The following is a 24803-nucleotide window of genomic DNA, read 5'->3' on the forward strand; positions in this document are numbered from 1 at the left end:
TTGTGTGTTGTTTAGCCTACACTTGTCTTCAGCTTGAAATCCCTTTGCCTCAGCCACTTGAATTCTAGGATTAAACGTGTGTGATACCACACCCATCCAGTTTCCTGTACTTTGCTTCAGGATAGATTTGAATTTTTTCTTTTCTTTCTTTTTTTAAAAATAATTTATTTTTATTTCATGTGCATTCATGTTTTGCCTGTATGTAAGTCTGTGTGAAGGTGTCAGATCCCCTGCCATGTGGGTGCTGGGAATTGAATCCAGGTCCCCTGGAAGAACAGCCAGTGCTCTTAACTGTTGAGCCCTCTCTCCAGCCCTTTTCTCTTTTTATTTCTTTTCTTTTTTCTAATGGTTAGTTGAGGCAGGATCTTGGTATATAGCCCTGATTGACCTCAAACTCATGATTCCCCTGCTTTAACCACCTAAATTCTGGGATTACAGGCATGTGTCACCACACCTATCTTAAAATTTTTCATAATTAAAAAAAATTTTTTTACAAGAGCACAGATCCACTTTTATTTATTTACTTTCATTAGTTTAAATCCGAGAAGGGTACAGCATCACACGGATTCTGTGTCCAATGGCCTTTGCAGGAAGGTTGCTTCGGGAATTTGGCATGAATCATGCCACTGTTTCCATGGGCCCGGGTTGCTTTTCCCCAGATCACTCTGGTTTTGTTTGGTTTGCCTCCAGGTGTCACTGTGTTGTGTTTTGCTTTATACACATAAGCACATCTCTTGCCCAAGTAGAATTCAGTCTCATCTCGAGCATAAACACCTTCAATTTTAAGAAGAGCTGTGTGTGCTCTCTGGTTCTGGAGACCTTGCTCATAGCCAGCAAAAATGGTCTTGCACCAAAGTCTTCCAGACATATTTGCCTTTTAGAAGTCCTGTTCCCAGCAGGCCTCCACCGGCACCAAGATGGCAGAAAAAAGAAAAACATAATTAAAATTTTTTAAGCTGGTATGGTAATGCCCACTTGTAATCCCAACTCTGTAGAGGCTGAGGAAGGAAAATTATCAGTCTTCCCTACATAATGAGACCCACGATCAAAGGAAATGTGGGGAATTTGATGGTGAGAGCTTGTTGTCTCAAAGCCATTGAGAGGCTGAGGCAGGAGGATCACAAGTTCAATGCCATGTGGGCTACCAAGCAAAACCCTGTTTCAAAAAAAAAAGGGGGGGGGGGAGCCGGGCGGTGGTGGCGAACACCTTTAATCCCAGCACTGGGGAGGCAGAGCCAGGCAGATCTCTGTCCAGCCTGGGCTACAGAGTGAGTTCCAGGAAAGGCGCAAAGCTACACAGAGAAACCCTGTCTGGAAAAACCAAAAAAAAAAAAAAAAAGGGGGGGGGGGGAATGGTTTGGTTTTGTTGTTGTTGTTTTAAGATTTTATTTATTGGGCTGGAGAGATGATAGGTCAGAGGTTAAGAGAGCACTGGCTGTTCTTCCAGGGGTCCTGAGTTCAATTCCCAGCAACCATATGGTGGCTCACAACCACCTATAATGAGATTTGGTGCCCTCTTCTGGCCTGCAGGGATACATGCAGGCAGAACACAGTATACCTAATAAAAAATAAAAATAAAGATTTCTTTTAAAAATATTTTATTTATTTATTATGTATACAGCACTCTGTCTGTACATCTGCCTGCAGGTCAGAAGAGGGTACCAGATCTTACTACAGATGGTTGTGAGCCACCATTTGGTTGCTGGGAATTGAACTGAGGACCCCTGGAAGAACAGCCAGTGCTCTTAACTGCTAAGCCATCTCTCCAGCCCAGAAATGTTTTAATATAAAGCCTTAGGAACTATTTTAAATGCAGGCCAATACATCTATAGAGTATGGCCCAGGAATGATCAAGGTTGCCAGGTGTCACTCATGTTAATAGCTTGCAGACCACTTTTTGAGAAAAGTCAGAAAAATAACCTTTAAAGCTGGACTTGAGGGCTAGAAAATGGCTCTGTGGATAAAGCATTTGCAGAGCAAGCAAAAGAACCAGATTTGGATTCCTAGAATCCACATAACTGCTGGGTAGCATCATGGCCTGCCTGTCATCTTAGCCTTCAGGAGGCAGAGGCACCTGGAGCAAGCTGGCTAGTTAGACTAGCCAAATCTGTGAGCTCTGGGTTCAAATGAGAGACCCTACCTCAATAAACAAGGTGAAGATTAAGACGCCTGCCTTCATTCTCTGATATGATGCACAAGCACACATGTGAACAGGCGTCCACACGCACACCCCACACACTTATAAAAAGTGGGGAAAATGGGCATGGTGGTGCAAACCTTTACTCCCAGCAGTCAGGAGGCAGAGGCAGGGGGATCTCTGTGAGTTCAAGGCCAACCCTGGTCAACAGAGTGAGTTCCAGGACAGCCAGGACTTTGTTACACAGAGAAAGCCATCTCAAAAAAACCAAAAAAAAAAAAAAAAAAAAAAAAAGGCTGGACTTGGCTCACTCCTGCAATCTCAGAGCTTTGGAGGCCAAGGTAGGAAAATCACCACAATTTGGATGCTAGTCAGTTTTAAACCACCAACTGAAGCTATGGAAAATACCTTCTCTCAATAAAATAAATAAATGAATAAATAAATAAATGAACCCAACAACAAACAACCCCACCACCCTTATCTCCTCTGAGGACCTTAGTGGTGACAGTGGCTGAAAGATGCAGGATATTCATCCTGTTTCTTTTGTTTTGTTTTGTTTTTCAAGACAGGGTTTCTCTGTGTAGCTTTGCGCCTGTCCTAGATCTCGCTCTGTAGACCAGGCTGGCCTCGAACTCACAGAGATCCGCCTGGCTCTGCCTCCCAAGTGCTGGGATTAAAGGTGTGCGCCACCGCCACCTGGCTTCATCCTGTTTCCATATTAATATCCTTTTTATCTGCAGAAACTGCCTCCCCAGAAAGGAGGTGTACGGGAAGTCTTTGTCCTCTCGGATAGAGCTGGTAAGTGTGGGAGTCATCACAGAGCCTTGTCAGGCCAGGTAAGTTGGAAAACAAGGCTGGGGTAAGGGAGTGTGAGATGTGTTTATTTCTGCTTGGATGGCTGTAGTCATCCCTTCCGAGGTACCGGAGGATACTTCCCTGCAGATGGGAAGTTGAGACAGATGAAGTGGTCCTGCGGCCCCGGCAGAAGCAGGTAGATATGGCAAGTGCACCTGGTTACCAGTGCTTCCTGGTTACAGCAGGTCCCCAAGGGAGTGCAGGTGTGGGTGGTCACCACAAGAATGTCAGCCAAGTGGCTGGCACTCACTGTCCAGTGATGGAAAGAAAACTGGAAATGGAATGCTCTAGCAAAGGTGAAGAATGACTAATTCTCCCACAACCTAGTCCCCAAAAATAAGTTCAAGATTTCTCTCAAGTAGAAAAGAAGTCTTAACCCAGAAGACTTTCCAAGCTTGTCCATGTTTCTTTTTTCTGAAGTTTTTGTTCTGTTCTATCATTTAATGTGTGAGTGCAGATGTGCCTGTCAAAGCCAGAGGATAACTTTCAAAAGTTGGTTCTTTGCTTCCAGCACGGGCTCTTCTGGGGCTCACACTTGGTCCTCAGCCTCTCCCCTCAGCCATCTTGTTGTCCCCCCAATATTTCTTTTCTTATTAATCTTCTTTGTTAGTGTACAGGGAATGGGTTTCGCTGTGATATTTTCATTATATGAATGTATTTCATTATTCTTTGTTCATTTAACTTTTTAAAATTTTTATTATGTGTATGGGTATTTTCCCTGCATGTATGTTTGTGTACCACATACATGCCTGTGGAGGCCAGAAGAGGCTGTCAGATCCTCTGGAACTGGAACTACAGACAGTTGTGAGCTACCATGTGGGTGCTGGGAATCGAACCCAGGTCCTCTGAGCCATCTCTCCAGCTCCCTCTTCTGTTTTCATGTCATGTATATTCCTCTCTGCTCCCTTTAGACCTCCTGTCCCTTCTTCCTCTATAGTTCCCTTTCTATTTTCATGACCTACACCTACACACACACACACACACACACACACACACATGAAATGCATCAGAAAGTTGAATATCATCCTTAATCAAGGACCAGTTTAAACTTCTGTATAATTCTTTTTTTTTTTTTTTTTTTTTTCTGAGACAGGGTTTCTCTGTGTAGCTTTGCACCTTTCCTGGATCTCCCTCTGTAGACCAGGCTGGCCTTGAACTCACAGAGATCCGCCTGGCTCTGCGTCCCGAGTGCTGGGATTAAAGGCGTGTGCTACCACTGCCGGCAGTATAATTCTTATTTTAGTATATGTGCTTGCTGAAGTGAGCATTATTCCCTGCCCTCCTCCCCGCCCTCTGTGTCTCTTAGTCTCATGTAGCCTAGGCTGGCCTCAAACTCACTATGCAGTCGAGAATGACACTGAACTTCTGATCCTCCTGCCTCCACCTCCAAGTGCTAAAATTTCAGGATTCTAGGTATGTGCCACCAGGCCTGGTCTCACCGTATTTGCTGAACTGGAGTATTATCCTGTCCCTTTTTTTTTTTTTTTTTTTTTTTTTAGGATTTATTTATTTATTATGTATACAGTATGCATGACTGAAGACCAGAAGAGGGCACCAGATCTCATTACAGATGGTTGTGAGCCATGATGTGGTTGCTGGGAATTGAACTCAGGACCTCGGGAAGAGCAGCCAGTGCTCTTAGCCTCTGAGCCACCTCTCCAGCCCTATTATCCTGCCCTTGAGTGGTTCCTGTCTAGGCCTCTGATTCACTGTGCTAAGCCATGAGCAGTATCCCTTTCCTCTGACCTCCATCTGACCCATATTTGTCGTTGCCAGGGCACAGCGACAGCCTGGGTTTCACCCTCAAACACCAAACAAAAACAGGAGGTACAGCGGCCAATCCTGGGATGCCCAGATCAGGCAATGGAGACGAGCCCTGCATACCCGGGACCCCCCAAACCAGCCTCTGCATGACAGGGAGGCCGAGGGTGTGGTCACTAGCCTGACTCCTTCTATGGGTGGTGTAGGCTGAGCCCTGCTTTCTCCAGTTTGCAAAGACTCGGGTTCTATTGGGTGGAAGTGGGGAGTACCTGCATGAGTGCATGTTCTCTCACTCTGCCACCTCTCTAGGAAGGCAACTAAGACTTCCTAAGGCCAGTGGATACTACTCCTTTGGATGATCTCCTGCATGACTGGCCCCAGGCTCCAGAATCCTCAGAGAAGTGGCACAGAGGCCAGAAAGAGACCCAGGTAGTGTCCTCTGCCAAAACCCACTGAATCAGGGAAACAGACAGGGTCTGACCTATGAGGGCAGAAGGTAGAGTCCAAAGGAGATGGGGGCTGAAGACAGAGGGCTTGCCTGAATGCATATGGCCCTGAGTTTGATCTCTTTCACCACAAATAAAGTCCAGAAAGGGAACTGGGCAGGTTGCTGACCCCTGTAATCCGGCACTGGGCAGGCGAAAGCAAAGGATCAGAAGTTGTTTATTTCTGTCACTTAAAGCTTGATTTTGATAAAACATTGAGTTCTTTATTACAGAGATTAACAGGAGGGTCAGGAGTTTAAAGCCAGCCTCAGCCGCATTATATCCTGTGGCCAAACAAAAACAAGACCTGCAAACAAAACAAACAAACAAACAGAAACAATAAAAAAGGCAAGGCAATCAAAACCACCCGTGAGAATCGAGAGGCGTCAATCTGGGCAGGGCTGAGCTCTACTGGTAGGCCGTCTCAGGTCACACTATGAAACATGGTGTGCCCTTAGGCATGACTTGCAGTGTTTTTAAATTTTGCAGTTTTTTTTGCAGTTTTCTTTTGTCTTGCATTATTGAGCTATATTATCTACTTGTCCTTAGGACTGTTTTATTTTTATCTCCTTTCCTTCCTTCCTTTCTTTTTAATTTTACTTATTTATTCGGTGGTGGTGGCGAGGTGAGGCAGCATCTTACTCTGTAGTCCAGGCTGGCCTAGAATTCACTATGTAACCCAGGATGGCCCTGAGTTTATGACTCAGTTTCTTTCAATGCTAACTTAACTTTCACACAATCATTTAACTTTTGTAAGCATGGCTAGGAGTAAAGGGGGCAAGGTGATCCTGGGTACAGTGGTCCGTGTCCATAATCTCAGCACTGGTGAGGCCGAGGCAGGAGGAGCTCAGTGAATTGTAGGCTAGCCTGGTCTACATAGTAAGTTCCAGGACAGCCAGATGTTCACAGCGAGACCCTGTCTCAAAACAAACAAACAAACAAACAAACAAACCAAAACAAAACCAAAAGAGAAAATACAAGGTGTTAGAGTCTCAGATTTTGATGCAACCTTTACTACTACATGGGCAATCATTCAGCCTTTCAGGTGGTTTTGTTGTTGATTTTTCTCATTTGGTGATTGAAAGGAAAATGGCAATAAATATATTTACTTAAAGTATATAGTGCAAGCTAGGCAGTGGTGGTGCATGCCCTTAATCCCAGCACTAGGGAGGCAAAGGCAGGTGGATCTCTTGTGAGTTCGAGGCCAGCCTGGTCTACAGAGCAAGTTCCAGGACAGCCAAGGCTACACAAAGAGACCCTATCCCCCAAAACCAAAACCAACCAAACAAAAAGTATATAGTGCAACTAGACATGGGGGTTCATGTCTGTAATCCTAGCATCTGGGAGTCTGAGACAGGAAGAGCAGAGTTTAAGGACATCCTTAGCTATGTAATAAGTTTGAGGCCTGAAGAAGCTGAATGAGACCCTGTCTCAAAAACAAGTAATAAAGTAAATAGAGTATGTAGCACAGTGCAATTGCTGGAAACCATGTCTCCTATACTCTTTGTCAAATGTGCAATGCAATACAAATCTCCACGCTCCCCCTCCTATTTTTTAGGTTTTACTGTGCAACCTTGGTTGGCCCCTGCACTTGAAACGTTGACCTTGCTTGCCTCTACCCTCTCAAGTGCTGGGATTTTAGATGGGTGCCACCAAACCTGACTTTCCACCTCCACTCTTTAATACTTTATTCTTTTTTTCACTCTTTTCCAGTGTGCATACTTAAGGGTCCTGTTTCCTCCCCTCCCCAGCTCAAAGAGGATCCCCAGCACAGCACGAGGTCTACCGCTGTTTACCTATCCCAGACGAGTAGGGTAGGAAATAGTCAAAGAAAACACATGTGTTTTAGGGACTTGCTGCTACTACTGCAATAGTGAAGTGACTGAATTACCACTTTTTTACCAATTAAAAAGGAAACTAAAAGTCTGCCCTACTAGTGCTCACAGCATGAGAGCATTTATTGAAAACTTTTTGTTGTTACCTGAGACTCCAGTTTACAGAAGAGCCAGGAACCTCTATGGGTTTTTTTCCCCCCATTACTGACATCAACATTCAGTTCTTGAAAAAGGACTTAAAACTTTGGCTGAGGTGGGAGATGGTGGTGGAGATTTAATAAAAAGTGGTTTCCAGTTCCTGAAGAGGAAATACAGTACAGTCGACACCGGTTCCTCATATGCCAGCTTCCTCCCTCCCTCTCTGTCTTAAGTGGTCCAGCCATAACCACCGTGCTCCCCCCACAACACACACCCCGCAATTGAACCACCTATGATGTCATAATCACAATCCCATTACCTCATCCTGCTGGGGGGGGGGAGGGGGAGGCGGATAGGGAAGGGAGGGAGTGAACAGCCTCGGGCCCGCCTCAGCTTTACAAAGTATTTTGGGTGAGAACAAATTACAGAACAAGAGGACACAGCCCCGCAACCGTTATAAATCCCAGGTTTATAAAGGTTCCAGCAGATCCCGCAGCTAGAAGAGGGGCTCCAGGGACTCAGAGCAGGCCCTGATCGGCGCTTGGACTACATTTCCCAGCAGCCTTCACGCTGAGGATCGGTCCTTTGCCGGGGGAAGGAGGGGGGGATGCTTACAGAAAGATGGCTGTTTCGGAAGGGAAAGGAGACCAGGTGAGAAGGCTGTGGCTAATACTGTTTGGGGGTCTGAGTTAAGTGAGACAGTTCAGTTGGGAAGATGGGGCATTGGAAGGATTGGACAATGGCTTTGTTTACCTTTATCCGACATGGCTTCCCCTACGGGCTTCAGGATATGCTTCCAACTGGGCGCGTCCACTCGCGGCGATCTTTTGGAGGGGGTGATTCGTTAGTGAGGACGCCGTCCTGTCCCCAAATCATAGCTCTAGGCTCCTTTCCGACGGCACTACTCTGGAAAGGATTGAGGGAGAAACCACAGAGGGCCCGGGTCTCTTCGGGCGGTTCCGGGGGATTCGGCGAACAGGAGCGATCCCCCCCACTCTCCTCGAGGGCCCGTTGGTTCGTGCCAGCGCCTTTTAAGGGCACCGTGGGGCGAACGGAGCGCTCAGAGCTGCTCCGGCCGCGGCCCTGGGAGCTGGAGGAGCCGCGGTAGGTAGCGGAGGGCAGGTGGTGCTGGGGCCTCGGGGCGGGCACCGCGACCGTCCCTCCCTCCCTCCCTCCCCTCCCCCAGGCCAGCCGCTGGTGCGGCCGAGCCTCGCAGGCTGCCTCGGCGGGAGAGCACGGGACCCGGTGGGGGAGGGGGTGGCGGAGTGCATGTCCCAGACCCTCCCCATCCTCTGCGTCCTGAGTTCGCTTCCCGCGGGTCAGATGGGGAACCCGAATGGGAAGAGGAGAGCGACAGTCCCCCTGAGCGAACCCTGGAGTGCCCCCCCACCCCACCCCCCCCACCCCCCGGCCAGTAGATGCCCCATGCCCCACCCCGCGGGGACAGGCAGGGCAACAGAGGGAGAGGTTGAAGATTAGAGGGAGCCTAAGCCGTTCGCTTTCTCGTCGTGGTGGGGGGATGGGTGCACCCCACTTGTCACCCCTATCTTCAGCAGAACCATATGGAAGAAGAGCAGTCTGATAGCTTTTCCTGCACCTCCCTCCCTCGCTTATGTTTTCCTTCAGTTTCTCCCAGAGGTTTGGGACTGGGACCTGGGGGGAATGCCCCCAGGGAATTTATGACTTTCTTTTCCCCTGGCCTGACTGGATCCTAGGTTGTCCAGGTTTCAGCACAACCTCAGTCTCCCTGAAACACAACTGTCAGGGGTTCCTTCCATCCAATAGGCGTGGGGGGGGGGGGGGGTCTAGTCGTTATCTTAGGGGGCTTCGGGTGGAGGGAGAGACCCTGGGTTGAGAGTTAGGCCTGGTGGGGTTGCTGGGAGGGCCGAGCGGCCTGCTGCTCAGTGAAGGGCTGAGCCTTGTGCCAGTAATGTTAAGCAGAGAAGTTTTAACTTGTTTAGTCAACGTTGAGGGCTGTCTACCCTTCAGATACACAAAATGGAAGGGGAAGGAAGGCCGCCAGAGAGGCCTTCTCACACTTTTTTTTTAATGTCTGCTTGAGAACGAGGAGGCCCCTTGCAGAGCTGGTTTGCCTTCTTTTGTGTCCTGGTTTGATTCCTTATGGCTTCCGTTCTGTTCCCCCTCTCAGCCTGGCCTGTTTTAGGAAACTCGGGCTGAGAGTATCAGTTGCGTGGTGGTAGTTGCATTGTTCCAATTACCGCTGTGTGTGGCCACATCCCAACAATTAAAATGCAGAAAAATAGAAAATCACTCTCTTCAGCTGCTCCTAGAGAGGGCTGGGAGTTTGCTGTTTGTCCAAATGCCTCATGAAAAGCTTGAAAGTTTTTTCACTCCCTGCTCCTCATGGCTGGTCAGCCTGGGGTCTCTAGGGTAAAAGTCTTCACTTAGCTTCCCTTGTTGATTTTTGAGGGCAGAGTTAAGAAAATAGGAACAGAAGAGAGTCCAGCTCTACCTTCTCCCACCAGAACGCAGGGGAAGCAGCCGAGGGGAGGTCTCAGGAAGCTGGAACTTTGTTCCCAGTGGTAGTAATAATTATGCATGGAAATGATAGTTAACTGTAGTGATGATTGACTTCTGCACCTTTCTTCCAAAGAACTCCAAATACATCCTAGGGTACTTTGTTCTTCTTTGTTGCCTTCCTTGGAGACGATGCCCTCTTTTTTCTGTAAGGGGGTGGTCTCCCCCTACCCCACCCCAGGTCATAGGAGGAAGAGCCCGAGCCCTTAGGCTCTTCCTTGATGAGCAAGTGAGGGAGGGTGGCGTCTAGCCAGAGATAGACCCTATTGCCTTCTTCATCTTAATGATATCACCACTTCGGGCATGCCAAGGCTTTGAGAACCTATGTGAACTCCTATTTTTTTATAGGCCAGTTGGTAAGGTATTGTTCAGTTTGATAGTTCATGTAGCCTCGTTCCGGTATAGAATAAGATTGTTATATCCATTTTATGTGGAAGCAGAAATGTTATGTGGTTAGCTAAAACTGACTGAGCAAATTGAATTAAGACTTGGTGGTGGTGGTGGTGGCAGCTTTCTCGTTTTGTTTTTAGACAGGGTTGTAGCCCAGGCTGACCTTATGAGCTCTTATGTTCCTTCTTGTACCTCCCAGGTGCTGGGATCCCAGTGTGTGCTCAGGACTGGATTTCTTGGTTGGTTCTTCTCTGTACTAGTTAATGCTCCATGGCCTCGGGTCTGCCTGTTGGTCATTTATGGGAAGAGGTAAAAGAAAAGACATTGTTGACCTCCCTCCTCTGAGCAAGCCAAGGCCCCTCAGGTAGTAAATGTGTGGGATTTTGAAGCTTGCTCTTTGATAAAAAAATAGTTTGCTTCAGTCATAAGGAAGAATCTTGGTTAATTATATCCATGGTCTTTGAGTGGGATCATGAAAAAAAACTTGGTTGAATAAAGTCATGGAGTTGTTTTTAATATCTGTACAGTTGAAATGTAATCAGAACCAACCACCCTGACCATTCCTTCCCATTGTATAAGAGGATACCCACAGTATCTACTGGGGAAGAGTGATGTATCAGCTATTCAGGCCATAGGGTTTAGAATCCTATCCTGATCTGAAGCAGAAAGCCATGCCTTGCTCCTCTCCTGGCACTAAGCCCCTGTGGTTTAGGAGAAGGGTTCCTTTCTTGGCTTCTGGCTGTAAGATAAAGAGAATATTGTGCTAATTTGGTATGAAATAACCATTTGGGCATCTCTCATTTGAATCTGTTTTCTAAGTGGTGCTGGTATTCTAGGTAGACACAACAGAGCATAAGCAAGGCGAGGAGTGGTAAATAGGTTCAATGTGCCATCTTCGGTTTATTCTACTGGATATCTAGAGTGCCAAGTTCAGTGTGTTTCTGAGGCCATCTTTAGGCTCACTGGGAGTGCTATGATCAATTAACGATGTCTACGGAGGCCTGGCCTAGGGATGCTGGGGTATGTGTGCCATGCATTCTCCAGCTCTGCACCAGGTACATCTCTAATGTTACTTGGGGCTGATCCCTCTGTGATTGGCAGACTCAGCAGGCATGACTGGAGAGGGAAGTCCCAATGGTGCTAGAACGGTGCTTCAGTGGCAGAAGACGGCTCACGAGTGAGATCTGGAAGAACGACAGGGAAGACATCCGTCATTTGCTCCAAAGTGTGCAAGTCAAATCCTGGGCAAAACATGATAACCCTGATCACTGAGCAGCTACAGAAGCAGACTCTGGATGAGCTGAAATGCACACGCTTCAGCATCAGTCTGGTAAAAGACCAGTATTCCTCTTTCCTCATGATCTTCCCCCTCTTTTTTTTTTTTTTTCTGGAGGCTGTTTGTTGCTACAATTTTCCCCTTGTTCTGTGTTGTATGAAACATGCTTGTACTAGAAAAGCCCACTAACAGCTCAGAACCCAGCCCAAGAGGAAGGGGACAGGGACACTAACATTTGGGTGAAAAGGGCTTTGTAATGTTTGAAGGTGTGGCTTATTTCTCACTGACTTTGGGAAGAGAACAACACAGGAGTCTCTTAATATCCTGGTAGCCCATGAATATAGGGAGAATGTAAGAGGTCTCTCTAGAGGTGTCCTTGCCCTGAACCCAAATAATGATGGATAATCTCTCTCTTAGCCTTTGCCTGATCATGCAGACATATCCAACTGTGGGAACCCTTTCCAGCTTGTGTCTGGTAAGGAATCTGTGGTTTATATGTATGTGTGTTTGTGCTTCTGTCCACACATTTCTGTGATTAATTTTTAATGACCATAACTGGTTAACCTACCTTTAGTTTTTGCGATGGGCCTTTTGTTTTGCTTTGTTTTGTTTCGTTTTGAGACAAGGTCTTAAGTCTGTATACCAGGCTAGCCTTGAAGTCACAGAGCTCTGCTTCTGCCTCCAGAGTGATAATAGTGTTAAAGGTGTCCTGCCACCACACCAGCTTGGTTTTTTTTTGTTTGTTTGTTTGTTTTTGTTTTTCTTGAGACAGGGATTCTCTGTGTAGCTCTGGCTTTGGAGCCTGTCCTGGAACTCATTCTGTAGACCAGGCTGGCCTTGAATTCAGAGAGCCACCTGCCTCTACCTCCCAAGTGCTGGGATTGAAGATGTGCCCTGCCGCTGGGCACCACTGGCCACCAGCTTGTTTTTGTTTGTTTGTTTTTTGTTTTTGTCAAGGCCACCTTCTGAGAGTGCTATCTATCTCTATTTACTGTCTTGTAGGAAAATCATGTTCAGTTTACTCTTTTGTTTTTGGGGAAGGATCTTGTAGCCTAGGCTGACCTAGAACTCTTAACAGTCTTGCTATTGAATGCTGGGTTGCAGGTGTGATCCTAGATCAGTTTAACTTTTCTAATGTAATTGCTTTGAAGAGGTAGTACATTTACATAGTTTAAAAATAGCAAAAATATTATGTTGATAAAAGTCATCATCTCCTGTTTCCAATCCATTTAGCTCCTAGTTCCTCCCTAAAAGTACCTTCTGAAAGCTGTGGCTCAGACAGGGCGTTTGCCTGGCATGTATGAGGCTCTTCCTTTGCTCTTAAGAACTGTGTGTGGCATGGAGAGGCAACTGCTATTATTAAGTTTGTTGTTGTTTTACATTTATTATATACAATGTATGCACATGTGTGCTACAGTGTGTGAGGTCAGAGAACAATTTATAGGAATCAATTCTCTCCCACCACATGGGTCCTGGGGATGATTGAACTCAGGTCATTAGGCTTGACCTGAAGCACCTTTACCCTTTAACCATCTTGTTGACCTATAAACTTCTTGTTCTCTTTTTTACATGGGGGTGGGGGTGCTGTGCATGTATGAATGCAGAGTACATATATGGAGGTAAGGGAACAAACACCATGCCTCAGGAGTTGGTTTTCGCTTTCTACCATGTAGCTTCTAGGGATTGGGGATCCAACTCATCAGGCTTGACAGCAACTACCTTTGTCTGTTGAGCTTTCTTGCTTGGGCCCTGTTAACTAGTTTCCTATATATATCGAATGATCCAAGTAGAATTTTTTTTCTTTCTTTTCTTTCTTTTTTTTTTTTTTTTTTTGGCTGGGGGGTAGTACTTGGGATTGAACCTCTGACTAAGACATACTAAGCAAGCACTCTGTTACAGGACGGTGTAGATGAAGTTTTTCTGTCGCACCAGTCAGTTCTGTCCCGCCAGCAGGCTCCCAAATAACTACACAGAGACTTATTATTAAGTATAAATGTTTGGCCGATAGCTTAGGCATGTTACTAACTAGCTCTTATGTCTTAACCCATATTTCTTTTTTTATTTTTTATTTTTAAGATTTATTTATTGTGTATACAGTGCTCTGCCTGCATGTATCCCTGCAGGCCAGAAGAGGGCGTTAGATCTCATTATAAATGGTTGTAGGCCACCATGTTGCTGGGAATTGAACTCAGTACCTTTGGAAGAGCAGTCAGTGCTCCCAACCTCTGAACCATCTCTCCAGCCCCCATATTTCTTTCTTTTTTTTTTTTTTTTAAAGATTTCTTTATTTATTATGTATACAGAAGAGGGCGCCAGATCTCATTACAGATGGTTGTGAGCCACCATGTGGTTGCTGGGAATTGAACTCAGGACCTCTGGAAGAGCAGTCGGTGCTCTTAACCTCTAAGCCATCTCTCCAGCCCCCAAGCCCCCATATTTCTTATTTACACTCTACCATGTGGTGGTACCTTTTTTCAACAAGGCATATTTATCTCCTGCTTCCTTTACTCTTGCTGGCGACTCCTTGACTCTGCCCTTCTTCCCAGTGTCCTCTCAGTCTGGCTCTCCCACCTAACCTCTTCCTGCCTAGCTATTGGCCAGTCAGCTCTTTATTAACAATGAGAACAACACATCTTCACAGTATACAGAAGGATCATTCCACAGCAGGACTGCATCTCAACTCTTTATTTTATCTTGAACTGGCTCTGTAGTTGAGGCTGATAGTAATTCCTGCTCCTCTGCCTGCCTCCTAAAGTGCTGGGGATTCCAGGTGTGTACCACCATGCCCAGCTTTTTTATCTTGAGATAGGGTTTTTCTAAATGTCACAGACTAGCTTTGACTTTGTAACCTCCTGCCTCAGCCTCTGGGATTACAGGTCTATGTCACTAGGCCTAACTCATAATTTCTAGTTTTGTTTTTTTATTATACTTATGGAGGGGTGGGGTGTGTGTCCTATGGCCTGTGGGCGTTGGGTTGGTTCTTTGCTTCTACTTTGTAGATCTCAGGGATGAACTCAGGTCATTGGGCTTGGCAGCAAACACCTTTATTCTCTGAGACATCTCGCTAGCACTTGGATATCTATATACAAGTAGAAGCAAATATAAGTATCTGCATTATTGCTTTTTTGGCAGAGTTTTCTGTTAGTCTCTGCTTCGTTATAGCGTAGTACAGCTGGGTGCCTTCCCCGGTCTGTGCCCAGTGGTGCCTGTTTTACGGAGTTGGACGTTATTACACTGTATGGATCTGTAGTAGTTTACCTAGTCCCTGTTGATGGAGATTTGGGCAGTTTGCAGTCTTCTAATTTTGGGGCGCGTGTGCACGTACAATACGTGTGTATGTATGCATATTTGACACGTGTCGGGTGTTCTGTCCTGTCCCTCTGCCTCACTCCTTTGAGACAGTCTTTCATTGAACCTGGAGGTAGGCTGGCAGCCAGCAAGCCTCAGTGATCCTCCTGTCTCCACCCTACAGCCCCAGATGTAGGTGCCTGGCTATTTGTGCTGGGATCTAAACTCCAGTTCTCAGGCTTACACAGCAAGTGTTCTCACCTACTAACTAACCACCTCTCCAGACTCCTTTTCTATTCTTTACAGAGGACTTTAGTGAATAACTCTGTCCCCAGGTCATTTCTAATATGTGACAATACATCTGAAATGTAAATTCCTAGAGTATGAATTAATCTAAGGGCCTATGATCATGAGTATAACTAAGACAGCCAGAAGCTCTCTAACCTGTGTTGCTGGGCTGCTACACATCTCTCTGGGCTACCTGGCAAGCAGCTACATTCTTTCTCTTGTTGAAAAAACAAAAACACAAACATTTGCTGAAGGCCAGGTCTTATGCATAAGGATCCCTGACCCCTGCCTCATGAAGGCTGGTAAGGAGAGGAACTGTTGACCAAATGCTTGCTGTCGTCGAGTCTGATTTTATATACTTGGATTTGTGCCTTTTCTAGAGAATTCTTGAGAAAACTTGGAATAGGCCCATTGTCCTGTAGTGAGCTATTTCCCCCAAATCAGTCTTAAATGGGGAGGTAGAGGCAGGAGGATAAAATACATTCAAGGTCAGCAGTGGTTATGTAGCATTGAAGCCAGTTTGGGTTACACGAGACCCTGTCTCAAAATAAGTCACAATTTGGGGGGACTAGAAAGATGATAAAGTGCCTGCAGTGTAAGTGTTTGGATTTGTCAGGGTCCCCAGCATTTACATAAAATCCAGGAACGATGGCAGAGTCTATAATTCCAGTGCCTAGAGAGGTAGAGACAGGTTGGCCAGCCAGCCTATCCAAATTGATGAGTGACAGGTTCAGTGAGAGTCCCCACCTCAAAAAAAAAAAAAGAAAAAAGAATTGGAGGGGGCAGGCAGATGTCATAAAGTGCTTGACGACCAGAGTTCCATCCCTAGGACCCCCATGATGGAAGGAGAGACTGATTTCCCCAAGTTGTCCTCTGACCTCCACACACATGATTGTGTGTGTGTGTACATGTTCGTTTGTGTCCATGTACATGTGGGTATGGACAAGAGTCCACATACTTTGAGCTCAGAAGTCAACATCTTATGTCTTGCTCAACGGCTCTCTGCTTCATTTTATTTTTAAATTACATTTATTTATGGGTGTGTGTGTATGTGCGCGCACGCGCCAGCGCTTGGGAGGCAGAGATAGGTAGATCTCTGTGAGTTTGTGGCCAGCCTGGGCTACATAGAAAATTTCAGGCCAACCAGGGCTATATAATGAAACCTAGTCTCAAAAAACTTTTTTTGTTTTTTCAAAATTTATAATGAAGGCCTAAGAGGAAGGGAAGCAGAGTATACGCACAAACAGACGTGAAAGAACAAAATTAACAGAGTCTCAGGGGTTCTCGGAGCACGCGTTCTGCCTTCAGACCCCCCCGCATCTCCCTCGCCTTTCCTGGGGATGAAAGCAGTTGCTTGGTTGCTGGATTACTTCCTGTAGACAGTACTGCCTTCCTTGGTCCTGGTGCCACAGAAGAGAGGAAGAAGGGCCGGGCGGTGGTGGTGGTGCACGCTTTTAATCCCAGCTCTCGGGAGGCAAAGGCAGGCAGATCTCTGAGTTCGAGGCCAGCCTGGTCTACAGAGGGAGTTCCAGGACAGCCAGGAATGTTACACAGAGAAACTCTGTCATGAGAAAAAAAAAAAAAAAAAAGGAAGAGGGCCAGAGAAGGCGAACATAGGCCTGATTTTCAGAACTCAGGCTGGGAGCAGGGAAGGTTGGGTTGAAGATAGGGCTGGTCTGGGAGCCTGGGGGTGAATGGGGCATACACACAGACATGCAGGTTTCTCTTGACGATTGTACCTTTGAGAGGAAGTGGCAGATGGTGTGTAAATGTTCTTTATTCCAGGTGGGTTCTTAGGATGAAGGTATCGTAGTGTAGTGAAGTCTGAATCCTGTTTTGTTCATTTGATAGCTACACACTTTGGAGCAAGTTAGACGGCCGTTCCCTCCTTCATGGAGAGTTTTGTGAACCTACACCAAGTATTTGCTACATTATGTGATGCAGAAGCTCTTATAATATGTTAGCTATTGTTAATCCTTTTTATTATGAATGCCTTTCAGAAGGTGCTTCCTGGAGGGGCTTGCCCCACTGTTCCTGTGCTGAGTTCCAGGACAGCCTCAACTTCAGCTACCATCCCTCAGGCCTGAGCCTGCACCTCAGACCACCTAGTCGGGGAAACTCCCCACAGGAGCAGCCCCTCTCCCAAGTACTAAGCCCTGAACCCCCAGACCCAGAGAAGCTTCCTGTGCCCCCTGCTCCTCCATCCAAGAGGCACTGCCGCTCACTCTCGGTGCCTGTGGACCTGTCTCGCTGGCAGCCAGTGTGGCGGCCCGCCCCCTCCAAGCTGTGGACTCCCATCAAGCACCGGGCCAGTGCTGGAGGGGGTGGGCCGCAGGTGCCTCACCAGAGCCCCCCGAAGCGGGTCTCCAGCCTCAGGTTCCTCCAAGCTCCCAGTGCCTCTTCTCAGTGTGCCCCAGCCCACAGACCCTACAGCCCCCCTTTCTTCAGCCTGGCCCTGGCCCAAGAGTCCGCTCAGCCCTGCGCCACCTCCCCTCAGAATGGTTCTTGGGAGAGCGATGCTGAGTCCCTGTCACCCTGCCCACCCCAGCGCCGCTTCTCCCTGTCCCCCAGCCTGGGCCCACAGGCAAGCCGCTTCTTGCCCTCTGCCCGGAGCTCCCCTGCATCTTCCCCAGAGCTGCCCTGGAGACCTCGGGGTCTCCGCAACCTTCCCCGAAGCCGCTCACAGCCTTGTGATCTGGATGCCCGCAAAACTGGGGTCAAGCGGCGTCATGAAGAGGACTCCCGGCGCCTGCGGCCTTCCCTGGACTTCGACAAGATGAATCAGGTGGGACCGGTCGGCCAGCGGAGTGTAGAGGAGAGTGGGAAGACTTGGGAAGACCCTCTTACAGGCATCCCTGGGAACTCGACTCGCGTTTATTCTAGGAGGCCAGTCTGGCTTGCCTGGGACCTTTTGATTTGGAACCTTTAAAGTCTTCTGCCTTGTCAGATTAACCTTTGATGTTCAGGGAAGCTAGGCTGAGACGTTAACCTTCCGACAGGGATCCCTGATTGTCCTGCCAGAGGCACGCCCCCCTTCCCCCCAGAACTCTCAAGCCACAAAGGTTCTGTCACCAGACTCCGCTCCTTGTGCTTAGGGTTGAGTGTGCTCCCTGCACGTCACTGCCTCGTGTGAGCCTGTGGAGCCTTCCACAGCCCTCCCAAGCCCTTTGTCCAGTCCTAGCCCGAGAGCAGTTGCTGCGTGTGCTTCTTCACTTTGTCCATGGTTTGCTTTCTAGATCACTGGGTCACGGGTCTCTGAGAGTTTGTTCCTTTAGTCATTCAGCCGTTTGGGAAGCATTTATGGCAAAATCGGCAAAAGTACTTGGCTCTTCTCGGGCGCTGGCAGGCCAGAGTGGCCAAAAAGCAGATGGTGGTGTTGACTTCGTGGAGCTTATAAATGAGTGTGTTTGGATTTGTTTGTTTTGAAGAGGTCTTTCTGTTTATCCCAGGTTGGCTTCAGCCTCCTGAGCTATGAGAGTTTGGATCCCACCATGCCCCATTATAACTCACAGCGTCCATTCTTTTTTGTGGTGCCTGTGAGTGAACCTGTGTCCTTAGACATGCTATGCAAATGCTCAGCCACTCTGTTAATACTCAGCCCCCAGGCTTCTATGCTTTGTTGTGGTTCAGGCTTAGTTTGGTTTTTTTGAGACAGGGTCTAATTATTGTAGTCCGAAACACACTGTGTAGACCAGGCTAGCCTTGAACTCTCAGAGATCTGCCTGCCTCTGCCTCCCAACTACTGGGATTAAAAGTGGAAACTGGGGTTCTTTCCTTTGAGAATGTACACGGATACTAAATGTTCCAAATTTTATGATTTGGAAGCTCACTCTAAAACCTAGAATTTCTGCCTTCAAGTGTAACTGAGAGAGACACTTTAAAATTTATTTTTGGAGGGCCAGGAGACATGGCTCAGTGGTTAAGAGCACAGGTCCTCTTCCAGGGGACCTGGATTTGATTCCTAGCACCTACATGGTATAACTCCAGTTCCGGGGGACTTGACGCCTTCTATCGGTCTCTGTGGGCATTGTTTCTATCCACATGATACACACACACAGACATACATGCAAGCCAAACACCCATACATAGAGAATAATCAGTGGAAAATTTTTGAAATTTTATGTTACTTTGGGAAATTAATGTCTTTGTCTCAACTTGGTTGTTTGACAGAAACCATACTCAGGAGGAGGTCTCTGTCTCCAAGAAACAGCTCGAGAAGACAGCAGCATCTCTCCACCGTGGTTCATGGCCTGTAGCCCCCCACCTCTCTCTGCTTCCTGCAGTCCAGTTGAGGGGTCATCCCACGCGCTGAGTGAAAGCGAAGAGGAGGAAGAGGGGGCTGTGCGGTGGGGTCGGAGGGCACGACAAAAGCGGACACTGTGCCAGCAGGACTTTGGGGACCTGGACCTGAATCTGATTGAGGAAAACTAAAGCTGAGAGGCTACTTGCTGGGGCCACACAGACTGACTGTCTAATGGCTACTAACCCGTGTGAAGGCCCCAAGGCTGAGGGCCCAGCCTGGGAAAGGGGGTGAGTGGAGGTCTCTGACTCAGGGCAGCCCAAGTCTTCTCGCTCCAGCAAGCTCGACCATGCCAAGAGACTGGCCGGGACAAGATAAACGGAGCTGGTGGCGAGAGGGATAGCCCCAGAGCAGACCCTCCCCATGGCGGCCCCGAGTGTGAGTATCCATCCCTGCCGCTGAGAGCAATGGGCAGGGAAGGAGGGGTCTCCTGACCCCAGCTCGGGGAATTTCACTAGCCCCTTTGCTTCAAAGGGCACTTGTGTCTTAGAATTTGGCCAGGGTGCGGGCGTTCAGTCAGCCTCCTCGGAGAAATTGTGTGAGTGCGTGTGTGTGCATGGGCGTACACTTGAGGAAAGGTGTGTTTGTGCAGCCTTAGGGAAGGAAGGCAGTTGCTCCTTTTACAGTAGAGCATCAGGATGCCCCCAGAATCTTGACTTTTTTCTTTCTTTCTTTTAATATGACGTTGGGCTTGTTCAAGGTGTCAAGAGTAGAGGGGTGCTTTTTTTTTTTTTGGTCTTCATAGCTCTGGAGCCAGGCTTTTAAGTTCATAGCATTACTTGCTCTGCAGATGGCTCTGTTTTGGGGTCTAAGTACGGTGACCTCAGCTAATGGTCTTTTCCTCAGTCCCACCCTCTCCCACTAGATAAATCTAGTATGGAGGGCTTGTAGGAAGGTCGCATTCATTGTGTTCATCAGATTATCTAAGCTGTACACCGTACACAGCCTGCCTCTCTTGTTCTCTGAGTAGGTGCAAACAAGGGCAGCTGAGGCAGAACTGAGGAGTTCTCTCTTTTCTTCACCAAGGGGACCCTCTCATGTTTTGATCTTTCAAGTCAGAGACAGAGTTGATCCCCAGAATATGTGGAGGCAGACCTGTAGCAGGAGCACTGACATTTAGTCCCCAGAAGTCCTGGAGCCCAGCCCAGCACTGCCTTTGGAAGCTGGCTGCTGTAGGGAAACTTATTCTTGCAAGATCTAGGCCGAGTCTCTTTCTGATCTTCAGGAAAGAGGAAGGGTGCTGAGCGTCTCATAGTTTGCTTGTCTTCCACCCTTGCCAGGAAATGTTTATGTGCCTCTAATTGGTCCTGCGAGACCACGGAGAGGCTGGGGTGCACCGAGGGATTGGCTGGGGATGCGTGAGGCGAAGGCTCTGAGAAGCAGCTGGGAGTTTGTTGTTGTTGGATTGGATTTCCTTTTTTGTTTCTTACCCACAACTGCAGCCGGTGCAGCAGCTCCCAGTGGCCACAGACATGGACTTAAGATTGCAGATACCCTGGTAGGGTTGGCACCAGGAGGTATGCATATAGAAGCTGCTACTGTTGCAGTCCGTGAGGCTTTGTTTAGAACACCCTGCATAACGCATTTGGACCTGCCCTTCCCATTTATCATAGTAAGGGCATTTTTCTGTTCAATTTCAAGGGTGTCTTCACGGGAGGTAGCCATGTCTTCTTGAGCCTGTGGCCCTCAGGTTCTACTTTTCCAGGGCTCCTCCCTATCTCCTGGCTAGTTACCACATATTACCACTGGGCTACCAGTCTCTAAGGACCTAAGAGAGGCTCTCTCGAGAATCCAGGGAAACTGAGCCCAGGAGTTACCCATCCTTGGTTTCATCCTTCCCTGGTTCTCCCTCTCTGGTCCATAATTTCCCTGGTGCCAGCTTCTTTTCCACCTGGGGCATCCTCATCCTTGGGCTCTGCTGCAGATGGCAGTGTCAGCCTCCGATAGGTGACTGGCAGTGCCAATGGGGTCTCTGCAAGGCCCTACTACGTTTAAGTGATGGCAGTGGTTCTGCCTCCGTCCTGGCTTCCCAAAGACCTTAGGTCACCACCCATAGGGAAGGAGGCCTGCAGTTGTCATATTTTGATTCCATTCCTTTAAGTCTGGAATGTTAAACTTGGCAGAACTATCATCTTGCTTCCCAGTTTAAATGCCTCTGGCCCTGGAACAAGCCTTTTCAAGACATGAATCATTTTGCTTTACACAATAGATCTGTTCCAACAGTTCTGTGTAAACCAAATGCTGTTTTTTAATGCATTTGGACTGCTGGCCATTTAAAAGCAGCCTATGATTGCTTCTTTGGTAAAGCGAGCAACCTCCCTCTACTTTAGCCGGTTTCATTATCTGGGTTCTCACATTTGGGCTTTCCCAGAGTGGAGCACACCTCCGGGGCTTGTGGCTGATGCTGTGTTGATGTCTGCATCTGTGCTGCGTGTGTGGTGTGGCTGGCCAGTAGGTGAGTAGTACTGCGTGTGTGAGGGAAGCCGCTCCCAGGCTGATGCGCTCCTCCTGTGCCCGGTGACTGCCCAATGGCAGCCCTCGCTGCCCTTCATTCCCACCTGCTGCCAAAGTCCCTGTGCTAATGGGATTACTGAAACAAAAAGTGGAAAAAAAATTTTTCGTAAACTTTGTTTTATATTAAAAAATCCATAAGTCTGTGTGTGTTAAAACATGAGGTTCTGCCTCTGTGGCTGTGTTTGAAAAAATAAAGTTTTATTAGAATAATCCATTTTCCCAAGCAACCTTGTGTACTACAGTGTCTTTTTCCCTTACGTGCACACACACACACACACACACACACACACACACACACACACACACACACACAGGAAAAGAAGAGGCCGTGAGAATGTTGCCTAACTTCCTAATCCCTCTGAGGCATGGCCAGGCCATCCAAAAGGGCTGGATCTGGTCCCTAGACCTTCTGTGATCAGACCCTGTTGCCTGGGAGTCTGTCAGTATGGCTTGGTCCCAGTTTTCTGGTACTTACAAGTGTAGTCTGCCCTCACTCTCATTTCCAACTGGTTAAAATCAAGTACTAATAGATTCCAGTTCCCTGAGATGTGCTTGATGGTACAGTTAGACACATGACTAGGTTGATTCATAGGCTTTGGATGATGGGAGAAGACAGGACTCCCTTCCTAAGAGTTTTCACATGCTATATCCTGGAGAGATGGAAATTTAGTTGTTAGAACTCAGATTCCAAAGACCTAGGTAACTTCATCTTAAAAATCTTGTTTGCAAAATTATCCTAACAGTAAAGCTCTTTGTCCTAGAAAAGGACATGTTCCCTAAAGCTTCTATTGTTTCCTGAAGAAAAAAAAAAAAGTGTTGCTTAAGTCTTGGCTTTTCTATTCCACCTTTCTTATGTTAACATTTTTCTAATGTGTGTGGATGAAATACAGCTACTTTAGCCAAGCAAGGGCCTCTGCCCATAAAGTTCAGCCTTTCTTTACCAAGCTACAGGGAGAGTCAAGGTGCTCACCTTATGCCCTGCTTTTCTATTTCAAATCGTGGTACTCATCTTGGAATGCCAATGACAGTCCAGGGCAGGACTGGCCTGGCGACCTGGAACAGGAACCTTTGGATGCAAATGACCCCAGAGAGTGGGAGTCACTACCTGCCCTGGAAATAAAGGAGGAGGTACTTTGGAGGTGGACCAAGGCAGACGCGTAGTTAAAGAAATTGTATTTCTGCTTTTTCTCTCTTTACAATTACTGTTTATCTGCTTGGGCCAGGGGCAAAGTTTGAACAACTGAAAAGACATTGCCCCTTGTTATTTTTTTTTAGTTTTATAGTTGGTTTTAAAATCTCTTTTTTTTTCGTGTGTGTGTGTGTGTGTGTGTGTGTGTGTGTGTGTGTGTGTGTGTGTTTTGCTGAGGACAAAAACACAAGGGGCTTGTACATGCTAGGTGAATATTCCCACTCAGCTATACCCCCAGCTCTGTGGTTCTAGTTTTCTGTTAGTTTTCTGCGAGGTCAAATGTACTACTCACTTTCATTGCTTAAGTCTCTTATAGGAAAGAAGTGTAAATTTTGTGAGGGCAGGGGATTATTTTATTCAGTGTTGTGGACTCAACACTTTGGAAATTTCTTGGCATATGAAAAAGTACCTATTTTATTTGTTGGGTGAATTTCTCCTTTGCCCATCCCATCCCTGAGCTGAAATATAGTTGTCACTGGTGCTGTGAAAAGCTAGTCTAGATACTGGGGCAGTGGTTAAGGCTCCATAGAGGAGGAAAAACCTTCAGTAGTTACTTTGGTAGCGAAGATGTAAGGCAGATAGGTCCTGTATGGATTCACCTGTTTTCCTTCCATGAATCATTTACGGGCTGTGTGCACTAAGGACTCAGTCCAGGCCTTAGGTTTGCTATAGGAGAGTAGAAGTTACAAAGAATAGGGGTTGGGGTCTGCCTTTAACCCCAGAGGCAGACTGGTCTACACAGTGAACTCCAGGTCAGCCTGGGACACGTAGTGAAACCCTTCAAAAAACAAACAGGGTTAGAAGGAATAGGGACAAAATTTTTGTTTCCTTGATGCTCCAAGTGCTAGAACTAGGAAGATTTCCCTGGATACTTTGTACTGTATAAAGTTGGTAGTTGGTACCACCCATCCCAGTATTTGCTTAAAAAAAAAAAAAAGTAGGTCAAAGGTACAGACAAGGTTGTGGAAAAGGAGATAACTAGGTAGTCACAGCTGCTTTGTACAGATGAAGGAAGGAACTAGCTACTTTTAGAGCAGCAGGCATGGTTTATGACTAGGCCATTTCTCTTTCGGGTTTGTATATACTTAGTCTGTGTATTCAAGAGACTCCTAGAAACAAGGTAGTAGAATATCAACAAATGTTGGAGGGTCTCCATTGCATATTGTGAATTAGTCTATCCAAAATCTCAGCATCTTCCCTCTGTACTACCTCCTTTTCTGAGATTGTAGAGTATCTCATGCCAGAAATAGTTCTAATATATGCTACTATACTTTTTTGCCTGCAACCCCATTATGTCCATGGTAAAATGAAATGCCACTAAATTAGGTGGTCTTTTGCATTTCCTTACAAGCTGAGTAACATCTAAGCTTAATAACATTGGCAGATTGGGACTAGGGAAATGGCTCCATGGTTAAGAGCACTTACTGTTTCCTGGTGTTGCAGAAGACCTGGGTTCAATTCCCAACACCCACAGGACAACTGTTTTGTAATCCAGTTCCAGGGATCTAGCACCCTCTTGTGGCACACACACACACACACACACACACACACACACACACACACACACACAATGCTGGAGACACTTAACATACAAATAGAAGGGTTTTTGTTTGTTTGTTTTTTAAGACAGGGTCTCACTACGTTACTCTGGCTGGCCTAAATCTCCCTAGATAGACCAAATTGGCCTCCAGCTCTCAGAAATCTGCCTGCCTCTGCCTCCAGAGCATTGGAGTTAAGAGCATGTGCCCCGCCACACCTGGCTAAAATCTTCAAAAACAGTAACATTGGTCCATTGGAAAAGGAAAGAAG

At 47.1% G+C, this 24803-nt stretch overlaps 1 protein-coding gene and 1 pseudogene across 2 annotated transcripts; one reads left to right on the forward strand and one right to left on the reverse strand.

The window, feature by feature from the left end:
* Positions 1–534: 534 nt before the first annotated feature.
* Positions 535–8076, reverse strand: LOC128112660 (60S ribosomal protein L35a-like; annotated as a pseudogene).
* Positions 8077–8206: 130 nt separating this feature from the next.
* On the forward strand, positions 8207–22032 carry Fam53c (family with sequence similarity 53 member C). 2 transcript variants are annotated; one of them, XM_052741860.1, is made up of 5 exons: positions 8207–8315; positions 11241–11469; positions 11833–11890; positions 16992–17776; positions 19162–22032. In XM_052741860.1, the coding sequence occupies exons 2-5, from the start codon at positions 11392–11394 to the stop codon at positions 19420–19422; spliced, it is 1182 nt and encodes a 393-aa protein (XP_052597820.1). In that variant the 5' UTR covers positions 8207–8315; positions 11241–11391; the 3' UTR covers positions 19423–22032. The 2 variants fall into 2 exon arrangements, with proteins under 2 accessions (XP_052597820.1, XP_052597821.1); XM_052741861.1 differs by lacking the exon at positions 8207–8315 and adding an exon at positions 10425–10503.
* The last annotated feature ends 2771 nt before the right edge of the window (positions 22033–24803 follow it).

Source organism: Peromyscus californicus, unplaced genomic scaffold, assembly GCF_007827085.1.
Source record: "Peromyscus californicus insignis strain IS unplaced genomic scaffold, ASM782708v3 Scaffold_17__1_contigs__length_78620276, whole genome shotgun sequence".
Taxonomy (NCBI): Eukaryota; Metazoa; Chordata; class Mammalia; order Rodentia; family Cricetidae; genus Peromyscus; species Peromyscus californicus.

What these genes read in the sequence shown, in the direction of transcription:
- Fam53c (XM_052741860.1), top strand. Translation starts at nt 11,392, where the DNA reads ATGATAACCCTGATCACTGAGCAGCTACAGAAGCAGACTCTGGATGAG. An exon ending in CACGCTTCAGCATCAGTCTG is followed by an intron (nt 11,470 to 11,832) that starts GTAAAAGACCAG and finishes TCTCTCTCTTAG; the next exon opens with CCTTTGCCTGATCATGCAGA. An exon ending in CCCTTTCCAGCTTGTGTCTG is followed by an intron (nt 11,891 to 16,991) that starts GTAAGGAATCTG and finishes AATGCCTTTCAG; the next exon opens with AAGGTGCTTCCTGGAGGGGC.